The 12,824-nt window shown below is 42.8% G+C and overlaps 1 protein-coding gene across 1 annotated transcript; it reads right to left on the bottom strand.

Annotated features, from left to right (window-relative positions):
- Nucleotides 1-4,459: 4,459 nt before the first annotated feature.
- On the bottom strand, nt 4,460-5,428 carry LOC306646377 (olfactory receptor-like protein OLF4; the record flags this gene model as incomplete). Its single annotated transcript, XM_079115025.1, has 1 exon — nt 4,460-5,428. One exon carries the CDS (start codon nt 5,426-5,428, stop codon nt 4,460-4,462), a length of 969 nt encoding a protein of 322 aa, XP_078971151.1.
- Between the last annotated feature and the right edge of the window lie 7,396 nt (nt 5,429-12,824).

Raw genomic sequence — 12,824 nt, 5'->3', positions numbered from 1 at the left:
TGACAGTGGGATAAAAGGCAGCAGAGGTGTAGACTGAGGCAAGCTGTGTTCATCAGAATCCAGCACAGACTGGGTTTCCTGGCACCGGTCAGGGCCAGCCCCAGCTGCTCGGCCTCCAATCTCACCATGAAGAAGTTCAGGAGCTAATGCAATGTGGAGGCTTTAATTTCCAGGTGCTGTGTATCAGCAGCATTATTCACAGGCCTAGCAGGTGGGAGAAGCCAACTGTCCAGGTACCTAGGAGTGGCATGTGTGCATAGTGGGATATCACATGTCCTCACCAGAAGGACATCTCCTATATGCCACACAGGAAGACTCTGGAGGATGCCATGCTCAGTGCAGTAAGCATCCACAGAAAGGCACAGGCTGGCCTGCACTTCCATGGGGCACCAGGTATTGACATTCGTAGAGAGGGAATGAGGAATGGGCTGTCAGGGCTATGGAGCAGGGAATGAGGAGTGAGTGTAGGTGGGTCCAGATTCCGAGTTTTGCGGGATGAAACTGTCTGAGGATGGACGTTGGTGATGTTTGCAAAACATCAAGAATTTGATTCAGGCTTTATAAGTATAAAGTTAGAAATGGTTCTTTTTTTTTTATTGTAAACAAATGGGATACATGTTGTTTCTCTGTTTGTACCTGGCGTAAAGGCATACCATTTGTGTAATCATAAATTTACATAGGGTAATGTTGTTTGATTCATTCTGTTATTTTTTCCCTTCCCCCCACCCCTCCCACCCCTCTTTACCCTCTATACAGTACTTCCTTCCTCCATACTTGCCCCCCTCCCTAACCCTAACTCTAACCCTAACACTAACCCTTCCCTCCCCCCCATTATGTGTCATCCTCCACTTATTAGCGATATCATTCGTCCTTTGGCTTTTTGAGATTGGCTTATCTCACTTAGCATGATATTAGAAATGGTTCTAATCATACACTTTGTTACATCTATTTTACCACAATTTAAAAATTAATTAATAAAAAGAATTGAAGGAACACTTTCAGAATAGCTTCATCGATGCCTCTTTCCTGGACGGACCTTTGAGGAACCACCCACCCCTCATGTCTCCCTTTGCATGCATGGGAAGGCCCTTCTCAAGGAACAGCCCCACACTCACCCCTGTTCCCTCTCTGTCTCTCAGTCAAGAAACTGCCCATCAGGGATCATTTGGCACCACTGAGGGAGATGCAGACCTTTCCTCTGCCTGTTCTTGGTTAGAATTTCCTCTGTGTCCAGCTCAGAATGAGGGGCCAATGGGAGTGCAGGCAGGGCAGGGCTCAGACACTCACCTCCTTGGTCCCCTCTCCACTCCAGGACCTGGAAGACTGTCCGTTGATGTTACACAGAAGCATAGAAGGACTGGCTGATCCTCTTAATGTGTGTGGAATGTTTTGAAAAGTAAAGGGACAGGAACCATGTTAATGAGTCCCCCAGGGTGAGAGGTTAAAAAACAAATATCCACACATTGAGCATCACAAAGACCTCAACACTCAGCATCCCAGAATCACACACAGGGGACAAAATCATAGATCAAGATGATGAGGTTGGTATTCTCCAGGAAGAAAAAGATTATTATACCACTGTGGCTCCAAAACCAGTGTGCCTCTTAGTCCCAAAAGGGCTTGTTAAACACAAATATTTAGGGTCTGTTGGAGAATTTGGCAATGACTAGATCTTCAGAGGAATCCCAGAATTTTCCTTCTCTCAAATTTCCAGGTGATACTGATTCTTTTGGCACAGGAACTCCAGTTTGAGAGCCATTAGTGGAGAACGTGGACATTTGCAAGTCCTTCCAACATGGCAATGAACATAAAATTGCTGCTAAGATATTCTTGATGCCTGCAAGCCTAATCCACAATCACGTTCAAATTAAAGGAATTTATTCTACTTCTTTTACGGAATTGCAATAGCTGGACACATAATCTGTCCCTGGAAGAGGACTGAGGAGTTCCTGGAGACGGGACCTGAACTCAGGATGAGTGGGGTACTTTACATACATGATGGAAAAGCATTTTAACCCCTGTCAGTCAGAGACACAGATTCATTTAAAAAGCAGATGCACATGCCAGGTAATACTAAAACATTGGTCCTTTTAGGTTCAGGGACACTAAGTTGGTAGAGATGGGGTATTAACAAGAAGCTGCTTAAGGACAAAAGAGTCCAGTCCTGTCCCTGTTTGCAGTAAATCCCATATGACAACTCCAACCACTGAGGACATCACCATGACAAGTCCTGTCCCTGAATATATCACCATGACAACTCCTGCCACTGAGTGTATCACCATGGCAACTCCTGCCACTGAGTACACCACCATGGCAACTCTATCCACTGAAGAGTTATTACTATGACAACTCCTGCCACAGGTTCAAGTTTTTAAATGACCAATAAAATGAAGGGGATAGTATTCTAATTAGGTTTCCTAAAGTAACCAATATGGGGAAAATTGGAAAATGTTCAAATTAGGTAGCATAACATAATCAGTGGGAGAAAATGGGGTCAGGTCTTCAATCAGGTCTGTATAGCCAGAAGAATTCCCCATAGTTCAGGATATGGGACCCTGATTTCCAGACATTGGAGCCTTGAGCCTCTCCGTCTGGGCCCACTGTGTTCTACCTGACAGTGTTATCTTCATCCTCAATAAACCTGTACTCTGTTACTTCTGGGTGACTTGCTCAATTCTTTGTTCGTGACATCAAGGTCCTGGTCTTCAACTGCAATTCCCAACAGAGAAAGTTGTTGTCCCTGATGCTGATTCAATAATGAAGACAAGATTTTGAGGAAAAAAGAATTCGATGACTTTGCTAGCAAAGGAAAAGAGCAAGTGGCAAACATCACAGAGTCTGCGAAGGCACCTGTGGGGAACAGGGGTTTGAGAAGGGAAGGCAGGGCTTCTTCCAGATATTCTATATATTGCATAAGTTCATTAACAATGCACAGATCAACTGTGAATGAATGTTTGATATCTTTAAGGATCACAAATTTCTGGAAAGTTTGAGAGAGATTCGTTTGAGAAAGTGTTGCTTGGGAGTGACTGGTGTGCAAGGCCACATGGGACTTTACATTGATATGCCCTGCCCTTCTTTTTGTTCCCTTTCTGCCAATTTCTTAAATGTCTTCTCAACTTCCTAAAGACTAGGAGCAACTGGTTTATGTTTTGAGGAAAGGGGTCAGGAAATGACAAAAATCCCAACTGGACAAGTTGTTTGGCACACACTATGACTGGTGGAGGCCAGTAGATAGTTTGTAGATCACAAGTAGTGTGGGATACTGCTGTTCATCAGCTGTGTGTACAGGAAGAAGAAGCAAAGTTCCTGGATACTGCAGGTCCTGCGGTCTGGCCCTGTTCAAACCATAGTGTTGCCTGGCACAGTGGCACATGCTGTAATCCCAGAGACTCTGCACTCTGAGAAAGGAGGATTGACAGTTTGAGTCAATCTGGGTAATGTAGGAGAACCTGTCTCAAAATAACTAGAGCAAAACAAAACAAAACAAAGAAGTAGGTAGAGCACTAGCCTAACATGTGCAAGGCCCTGGGTTCAATCCCAAAAGCTCTCATCTCACAAAACGAACTCCACTGAGGATATGCATGGAACCTATTTCTTCAATGGCTCCCAAGCTCTCTTGGAGGAGCTCTAAACCAAAGTACAACTATTGTGAGATCTCCGTTCAAAACAGTGGATGTAGAAGCAAGACAACGTCTACTATGATTTTACTAATACTTGATTGTGCACTGATATGTACTGGTTTTTGTGTATCTAACATACATTAAATTATGTCACACACACATGTAAGAGAGATATAGTCCCTAAATAATCAGTAATGTGTGACACTTCTCTGACCATTTCATAAGTGTGCAAACTGAACTCAGTGCAGTTAGTTGGTATGTGATGTGGAATAACACAGAGGAAAATGGTATTTCTTACAAAACTATTTTCTTGAAAGCCCATGAGAAGCCACTGGCTAGGAACACAAGATTAAGTCAGTTTTGGGATTTCTGGCAGAGGGTTCTAATCATCTCTTTATTGCAGTAGCCAAAATGACTGAAAAGCACCACACAAAGCAGAAATAGTTTATTTTGGGCTGTAGTATTCAGATGTGCAGTCCATGGATGTCAATGTCCATTGCTGTGGACTTGAGGTCAGTCAGAACAAATGGGAGAAGGGCTTGGCAGAGAAATCTTCTTGGCTGATGGCAGCCAGGATGGAGAGTGAGAGAGGGACCAGACACAATATGTATCCTTCCAGGACATGGCCTCACAGGTGAACTTCACCTAGTCATACCCCACCTGCCAACAGTTACTACCCAGTAATACATCAAATTAAAATGAATTAATGCACCAGGAAGGATACCATCTCCTGCTCTAATCATATCACCTCTGACATTCCCGCATTGCCACATGAGCTTTTACAGGGACAATTCATATCCAAACAGTAATCTAAGCCCAACTCTCTTTGACTCACTCTACAAACACACGACAGGACACTTGTCACATCTCAAAATAGAACATATTCCCAAGATGAGTTTTCTCAAGGCCCCCTTGATGTCCTTGTTCCTCAGGCTGTAGATGAAGGGGTTCAGCATGGGGGTGACCACAGTGTACATCACTGATGCCACTGCACTCATTCTGGGAAAATCAGCGACAGTAGAATTCAGGTAAACCCAAATAGAAGCCCCATAGAACAAGGAAACTACAGACAGATGAGTCCCACAGGTAGAAAAAGCTTTGTACTTTCCACCAGTTGATGGAATTCTCAGGATGGAGGAGACAATTCGAGCATATGAGAAAATTATTCCAGAGACGGGGCCAAAACCCAAGAAAATGGTTGCAAAAAATAAAATAGTATTATTGACAAGGGTATCAGAACAGGCTATCTTGAGGATCTGAGTAAGGTCACAGAAGAAGTGAGGGATCTCCAGGTGTTTGCAGAAAGAAAGATGCAGCAACATCAGAGTGTGCAGCAGGGCATCCACAGTGCTGATGAGCAGACAGATCAGAACCATCAGGACACAGAGGCGGGGGTTCATGATGACTGTGTAATGCAGGGGGTGGCAGATGGCCACATAGCGATCATAGGCCATCACGGTCAGCAGTAAATTATCCATACATAGAAAAACCATGAAAAAGTATGCCTGAGCCAGGCAGCCTGCATAAGTGATGACTTTGCTTTCTGTCTGGATGTTGAGCAGCATCTTAGGGACTATAGTGGAGGTGCTACAGATGTCAGCCAATGACAGGTTGGAGAGGAAGAAGTACATGGGGGTGTGGAGGTGGGAGTCAGAGCTGACAGCCAGAATGATGAGCAGGTTCCCAAGCATTGTTACCTGGTACATGGTCAGCAACAGGCCAAAGAGTACAGGCTGCAGCTGGGGATCCTCAGAAAGTCCCAGGAGGAGGAATTCTGCTACCTGGGTTAAGTTTTCTAGCTCCATGTTGTTTAAGACTCTGCTGGAGAATAGGGACATAGTGAAAAGGGAACACACACAAGATATCAGTGTCAGACAGAGGACTTTGGTCCAGGGCTTAAATTCTAGTAATATTTTTAGAAATCTCTTCTGATTTTCCTACTGACTTCTTCCTTTAACTACTAATTCTTAAGTGAATTTGTATATTATTATACATAAAATATGTACATTTTTCCAATATCAAAATTCAAAAGTATATTTTTTGCAATACTTTAAAAAATAGGAATGTATTATGTATGCACACTATACACACATACACCATCAATATAATTTAAATATTTTACTTTGCATTTTCCCATTTTTTTTTGTTATTTCTTCAATTGTATTGATTTTGTTTTATGCATTTTTATCTTTTTTAAGGAATAAGAAGGAGATAGCTTAAGGGGACAGATTTCTTTATTAGGTGGTAAAAATGTTCTAAAATTGACCATCATGAAGTCTGCACATCTCTATGAACATTCTAAAAACATTAAATTATATAGCTTTAATGGGTTCAAAAAATTCAAAAATAAACTTTTGTGCTATTTATTTGAGAACCTATGATGTTTGAATGCTATGTTTACATCCAGCTTTAAACTAGAGTAGTTCCTTAATAAAGCATCAAACTTGTTAAGATGACAACATTGTACCATAAAAGTTCAAGTGTGTGTGTTACATGATTCCTCTAAATATGCCCATCTTTTTTATTTTCGGGTATTGCTAAAGATTATAATTTCACAGGATCTAGTACCTTATTGTAGTAAATGACATTATTCATGCATCTATTCAAATATTACATATTTAAAAAACGCACCAACCAACTCCTTTGGGACACATGTGATTTCAATTAATTGTCTCCTGGAATTGCTGGCTTTCTTCTGAATGGTGATTCATCCTTTTCCATATGTCCCTACAGGAAGGGCATTATTATAAAGTTGATTGTAGTTTGCCTACTATAGAAACATCACACCCCAAATGGAAATTCCCACCTTCCCACCTTTCTTTTAGTGGTGCTGGGGACTGACCCAGAGTTGCTGCATCACAGACCTACACCTCCCTCCCTGTCTCTCTATTTTGCATTTTAATACAGGGTGTCCTTAAGTAGCCCAGGCTGGCCTCCTGTTTGAAATCCTCCTTCCTAATCCTCCCCTGAAAGGGAATAACAGGTGTGTCCCAGTGGGCAAAGCTATCCTCTGATCTTTAAAGCAAGAATAACTTGCTATACCTTCAAGTGCTCACTTTGCCTTCCCAGAGTCTCAGAGTCTGGCCCTTCTAATACTTTCATGAATGGAGATGAACCCCTAGACATCCTCACCTTGTAAATCCACACCCTATCACAGCAGCCAGGAAACCTGCAAGGTGGAAAAACTCTCAGAGCCAGTGTGTGAGTATGTTACTGAAGCAGGTGTTCCATGTCAAAATGAAACTCTGCTGGCTCTGTGCATCTGCTGGAAATGAGAGAAAAAGTGAAATAAGCCAGAGAGAAAAGTGAATCCTGCTTGTTCTCACTCATATGTGGGGGCTAGAAAACTGGCAGAGAAGTGATCACTGGAGGTCAGAAAAGGTGGAAGGCAGGAGAAGCAAGAGGTCAGTTAGAACACACCATAACACAGGGAGATGGGATGAATCAGTTCTGATTTTGTACAGCACCCTCAGGTGACTATGGCTTTCAAAATTGGTGACAAATTTTGTTATTATTCTGAAACTGGGTTTGAACCCAAAACTACTCAGCCATTGAGTATAATCTTAGGCATTTTTATTTTTATTTTGAAAGACAGACTTGCTAAATTTCCTAGGCTGGCATTGAACTTGGGAGTCTCCTTCTTCACCTTGTGAGAAGTTGGGATCTCAGGCATTTGTTAATGCACCCAGATTATTACATCTTTCATAAAGAACTGGAAGATATGAGTTCAAATTTCCTAACCATGGAAATAAGGAATGTTTAAGGAGATGGAAACCCCAATAACCTTGATCTGATTATTGTGCATTATGCAAAACTAGCTCCTATTTATCTATCATATTGATGTATCACAGTGTTTGTGAAACATATATCCAATTTTTATGTGTTAATTAAAATTTTGAAACCTATGCAACTGAAATTATCCATCTAGATCGTGAGCTTTGGAAGGACACATACTCATAACGGAAATGAAGGGAGGGAGGCAGGCATGGGCTCTGGAGAGAGCAAAGGAGAGGAGCCAGCAGTTTCTCCTCTGCATTGACACCAGCTGGGGAGGGACAGGGCATTGCTGGATGAGCCAACGCTAACTTTCAGGCCAGGTTTGGAATCTTGGACCTCATGTTGTTTGTGAAGCAAGGGAAGAAGGATATTAATCTATGAAAATGCACAGAAAAAAATCTCAGCAATATTTGCAGTATGCTTCCAATGAATAAGGCTCTTTGGATGCTAAGCAATAAATTCATAAATGAATACATAATTTCAGAAGTTCAGTGCCAGATACAAAGTGAGAGTACTCTTGAATTAGTAGCTACAGTTATTGCTCCTGTCATTTTTCTTAGGATCAGTAAGATTGATGACACAGCAGCAGAAGCAGGGGCACCACAGGGAGAGGCCTGGGGCTCTGGGGGAGGAAATGTGCAGCCAGGTTGGGAGGGTCCCTGGGCCTCCATTTCCTGACCCACAGGCTGTGAGCTGCCTCATTGTTCACTGAGCTCTCTGGATGCATGAAGGGAAGTTGCTCATTTGAAAATGTGAAAGTACAGTAAGGGATTCTTGACCACTTTCTATGGTAACATATTGAAAATTTCCTCAGAAATTGAGCAAAGGAATTCTCAAAGGATTCAGCAATTCTTCTTCTCTGTCAGGGTATCCACCTAAAATAATCAGTCAGGATATCAAGGAATGTGCGTACACACTGGTTCCTAGCACCATTACTCACAAGAGCCAGAAGGTAGGAGAAGCCTCAGTGGCCATGCACAGAGACATGTGTGCACAGAAAGGCTCTATGCTGACAGTGAATTAATGCTCAGTCTTTAAAAGGAAGAAAACCCTCACATGAGCTCCAGCGTGGATCTTGAGGTTTTTGTGCTAAGGGAAATCAGCCAGGCACAGAAGGACCATATTTTCTACTTCTATCAGGGACACAGCATCCTGAAATTCTTCAGGACAGAAAGAGAACCCTGGGAGCCAGGGCCTGGGGAGCAGCAAGTACAGATCTCATGATCAATGGGGATGGAGTTGAGTTTTGCAAGATGAAAAATGTCCTGAGGACGGATGTTTGTGAAGACTGTAGAACAAATGTGAAAGCATCTAATACCCCTGAGCTGCACTTAGAGATGGGCAAGATGTCAAAGTTGGCTATGCATATGGTACCACACTTTAAAACATAATTCAAATTTAAAATGTTGAAGGAATGCTTTCTGAGTTCCTACATTTATATTCCTCTCCTTGATGGAGCCTTGACAGACCACCCACCCCTCATCTCTCTCTCTTCATGAAAAGCAAGGCCCTTCTTAGGGAAGAGCCTACCCTCACCCAGAGCCATCTGTCTCCCTCAACCAGGAAATTCTGAAGATCAGCAAATACTCACCACCTTTCAGCAGGACACAGACACCTCCTCCTCCTCTTCTTGATAGGATCACCTCCAAGTCCAGTTCAGGATCATTAGGGGAATGCTGAGCCCCTAGGCAGGGCCAAGGCTTCAGGACTCACCAGCTCTGTCCCTCTACTTCAGCATCCTCAGAGGCTGACCTTGCATGGTACAGAGGACAAAGAGGACTGGGTGGTTCTCTGAGTAGTTCTTACAAGTAAATGGACAGGATCCCTCCATACCAAGCCTTCAGAGGTCAGAGACTCAAGAGAGACTCACAGAGCTCTCAACACAGCCTGCAGCTCTCCTCTCCAGGGAACAAAACAGAGGGAGGACGCTGAGTTGGCTCTTCTCCAGAAAGACAATGAGTGCGCTTCCACTGTGGCCCTCAGACTTAGTGCACATGTGATTTACTGAAAGGGCTAGATAGCATGCATACATCTGATCCTTCCCTAGAGTTACGGAGTTACTGGTCTTGGTGTGTGGTCCTAGGATTTCTGTTCTACCAAGTTTCCAGGTGCTGCCTCTGCTGCTGGTCTAGGAACTCCATTTTAAGAACCCCCACAATAGTTAGATGGTCGAACCAACCTAGATGCCCTTCAATTGATGAATGGATTAAAAAAACTGTGATATATATACACAATGTAATGTTAGTCAGTCATAAAGAATAAAGTGATGGCATTTGCAGGTACATGGATGAAGTTGGAGAATATCATGGTAAGTGAGATAAGCCAATCCCAAAAAAACAAAGGTCGAATGATCTCTTTGATAAGTGAATGACCATACATAATGGGGGGAGGGAAGGAGGCAAGAATGGAGGAAGAATGGATTGTATAGAGGAAAGAGGGTTGGGAGGGGTGGGGGAAGGGTAAACATAACAGATTGAGACAAACATCACCCCATTTACATGTATGATCACACAAGTTGTATGACTCTACTTCATGTACAACCAGAGAAATAAGTTTTACCCCATTCGTTTACAATGAATCAAAATAAATAAATTAAAAAAAAAAAAAAAACTCCGTGTAGTGCATTGAAATTTTCAGAGACCCAACATGACTGTTGTTATGATATCATTGTCCAGAAGTTCCTGTGTCAGCATATTTGCAGAAAAACTAACTATCAGGTCAGAGACAAGGACATTTGTTCTGGGACCTTAGAAATTGTAAGATCATGAGCCCCAGGCCCAAGCTTCTGTATTGTGTTGTGACAGAAGGGGAGAAGGACAGAGTTTAAAAATGTGAAAATCCTAACCCCACAAGTTGTTCTTTACAAAGTAGGATGGGTGGAAGCAAAACGTCAGCTGAGGGGTTCTAAAGTCCGTTGGCTGTTGTTGAAGAGTCGGCGAGGGTAAATATACACTAGCTGCTGTACTTTGGCCCAGTGTCAAAAAATTCAGGGAAGGAGATGCATGGCCCCCCACCCTGGAAGCCTTCCCAGCTCTTTTTAAAGGGCTCTGAGAGAAGGTGCAGGCCCTGTGCAATCTCAGTCCACACACATGCAATTCTACAAATAGGTTTCCCTGGTGTGTGACCAGGATGGCTTACACTTTCAATGCGATGGGGCAAGATGGCACAGAAGGATATGGGGATTGTAGACATGGTGGATCCAACATGTCATATCCACATGAGCTCTGTGACATTGGGAACATACTGGACCTCTCTATGCCTCTGCTTCTTCATTGTATTATGAAAACTAAAAGTAGATCAACTAAAAATTTTTAAATCTTTACTTTCTTGTAATGGGGATTGTACCCTGGAGCACTTTTATACTGAGTTCCATCAATTCTCATTTTTATTTTTATTTTTAAGGCGGATTCTCCCTGAGTTGTAGAGACCGGCTTCAAACTTGCAATCCACCTGCATCATGTCTTCTGAACTGCACAAATCTGCACCATGACATCCAGGATTTTTAAAAATTAAAAAAATGATTTTGTACAGGAGCAAATGACAAATCTTAGTGGAGAGATTAGGAAAGGGTAGGGTTCCTGAGATGTGAACTGAGCAGCAGGACTGGTCTTATGCTGAGGTGCAGTGTCTGCAGACTCTAGAAGGAAGGGTGAGAGTCAAGGTGTCCCGTGTTTGGCCTGGGACAACATAGGGATGTATCTCAGAAACATGGGAGAATGGGAAGCAAATCATGTGCAAGCAGTGTGTGCAGGCTTCCCATCACCTGGAGCTTCTAAGAAAAGCTTGTGTTCCTGCACTGTGTCCCCATGGATGCAGATCTCAGTGCTAAGACATGTCCAGAGGTAACAAAGTTAGTTGTGTAAAGATTAAACATCCAGTGCATCGGGATGTTATGAAATTATGAATTGGCACTCTGTTATGATCCTTTGAATGAATTATAAGCAGAAACTGAGAAATTAAAGCACTATGTGATTTTAATATATATATCACTCCATGACTATACAACTGTAAAATCAACAAAATTAGACACATTCAAAATATTAGAACATGGTTCACAAATTGGATATACTGGACATACATAGAACATTGTTATCAGTAGTTATTAAAATTAATGACATTACTTATTCAACACTTCATATGTTTGACTACAGGTGCTATATACCTCAAATTTTTAATTGCACAGATTCACAATTATACTGAGCATGTTCTCTGATAACGGCACAACTAAGCAAGTAAAGTGCAATAGAGATTTTCCCTATTTTCAGATTTTAAGAAATGCATATGTACAGATTACAGGGATTACAAGAGAAATATTAATGTATTGTTTCAAATTCATGCATTTGCATAGGTTTCAGCAGAAATATGGACAAAATGAAGAGAAATTAAAAGAAAGGGAAGGGATGGAGTGAGAAAAGATTTCATAAATAATGTGTTGGGCTGGAGGTGTGCACAAACACACACTCACACACACATACATTCAACAAAGGCATGCACTTGAAATTTTGGGAAGGAAAGGAAGTTTATGAGTTCACCAATGGGAATTGTCAGTCTGGTAATTACTGTTTGATTTGTCTGTGCTGAATACAGACCAATTTCTGTCTATACACAACAGTGAATTATCCCAGTAATTCTAGTTTAAGAGATGTATTCCCCCAGATCCTCATTAAGTGTGTAACGTAATTCTGAAAATTCTGTAGGTGTAGAAATGGAAATTAGAGTTGAGTTCATTGGTGAACGACAGAGTAAAATATAGGAACTTTGGGTTCAGTGCAAAGATATTTGGATTAATATCCCACCCTAAAATACTTGCTCTGAGAATTGAACCACCAGTGAGTCAGGATTTTTGCACACTTGGTGCTCACTGCTCTTGTTAGCAGCTGGGTGGCTTCTTACTCTGCCCAACAAAAGAATCACAAGGAGGCACAACTGCAATGGGAAATGGACTCTTTGTTGGAACATCCTGCTACAGCAGAAGGAAACAGCCCTCAACAAGAGTGTGGAGCTGCCCCAACACCAAGGGTGCTGACTTCACCGCTGGGGTAGCTGGTGGGGCTGGGGTTAGGAACACAGTGGCCTCGGCTGCCTGTCAGCAGGGCTGTCCTCCTCAGGGAGCACTTCCACTAAGGGAGGGCAGAGTCTGCCATCCTGGTGCCTGAGTCACCTCCCCCATGCCCCTGCCACATCCTGCAGGAACTCCTTTCTCTGAGGTGAGGATGAGCTGCAGCAGCTGTAAGAGAACCCCCAGGCACGGAGGGAAGGACAGCAGCTACCAGGCCAGTCCACCCAGGGGGCCTGGAGCTTGCTGCTTCAGTGACTCCTCCACTGTCCATCCCTCATGTGGTTTGTCCTTGCAGAGTCCCTGGGAAGGCATCCTGACTTAGTGATGGCCCTGTCATGGGAGGTGAGTAGGACTGAGTGAGAGGG

This window comes from Sciurus vulgaris, assembly GCF_902686455.1.
Source record: "Sciurus vulgaris genome assembly, chromosome: 16".
Lineage (NCBI taxonomy): Eukaryota > Metazoa > Chordata > Mammalia > Rodentia > Sciuridae > Sciurus > Sciurus vulgaris.
This window is presented reverse-complemented; position numbering and strand designations above follow the sequence as displayed.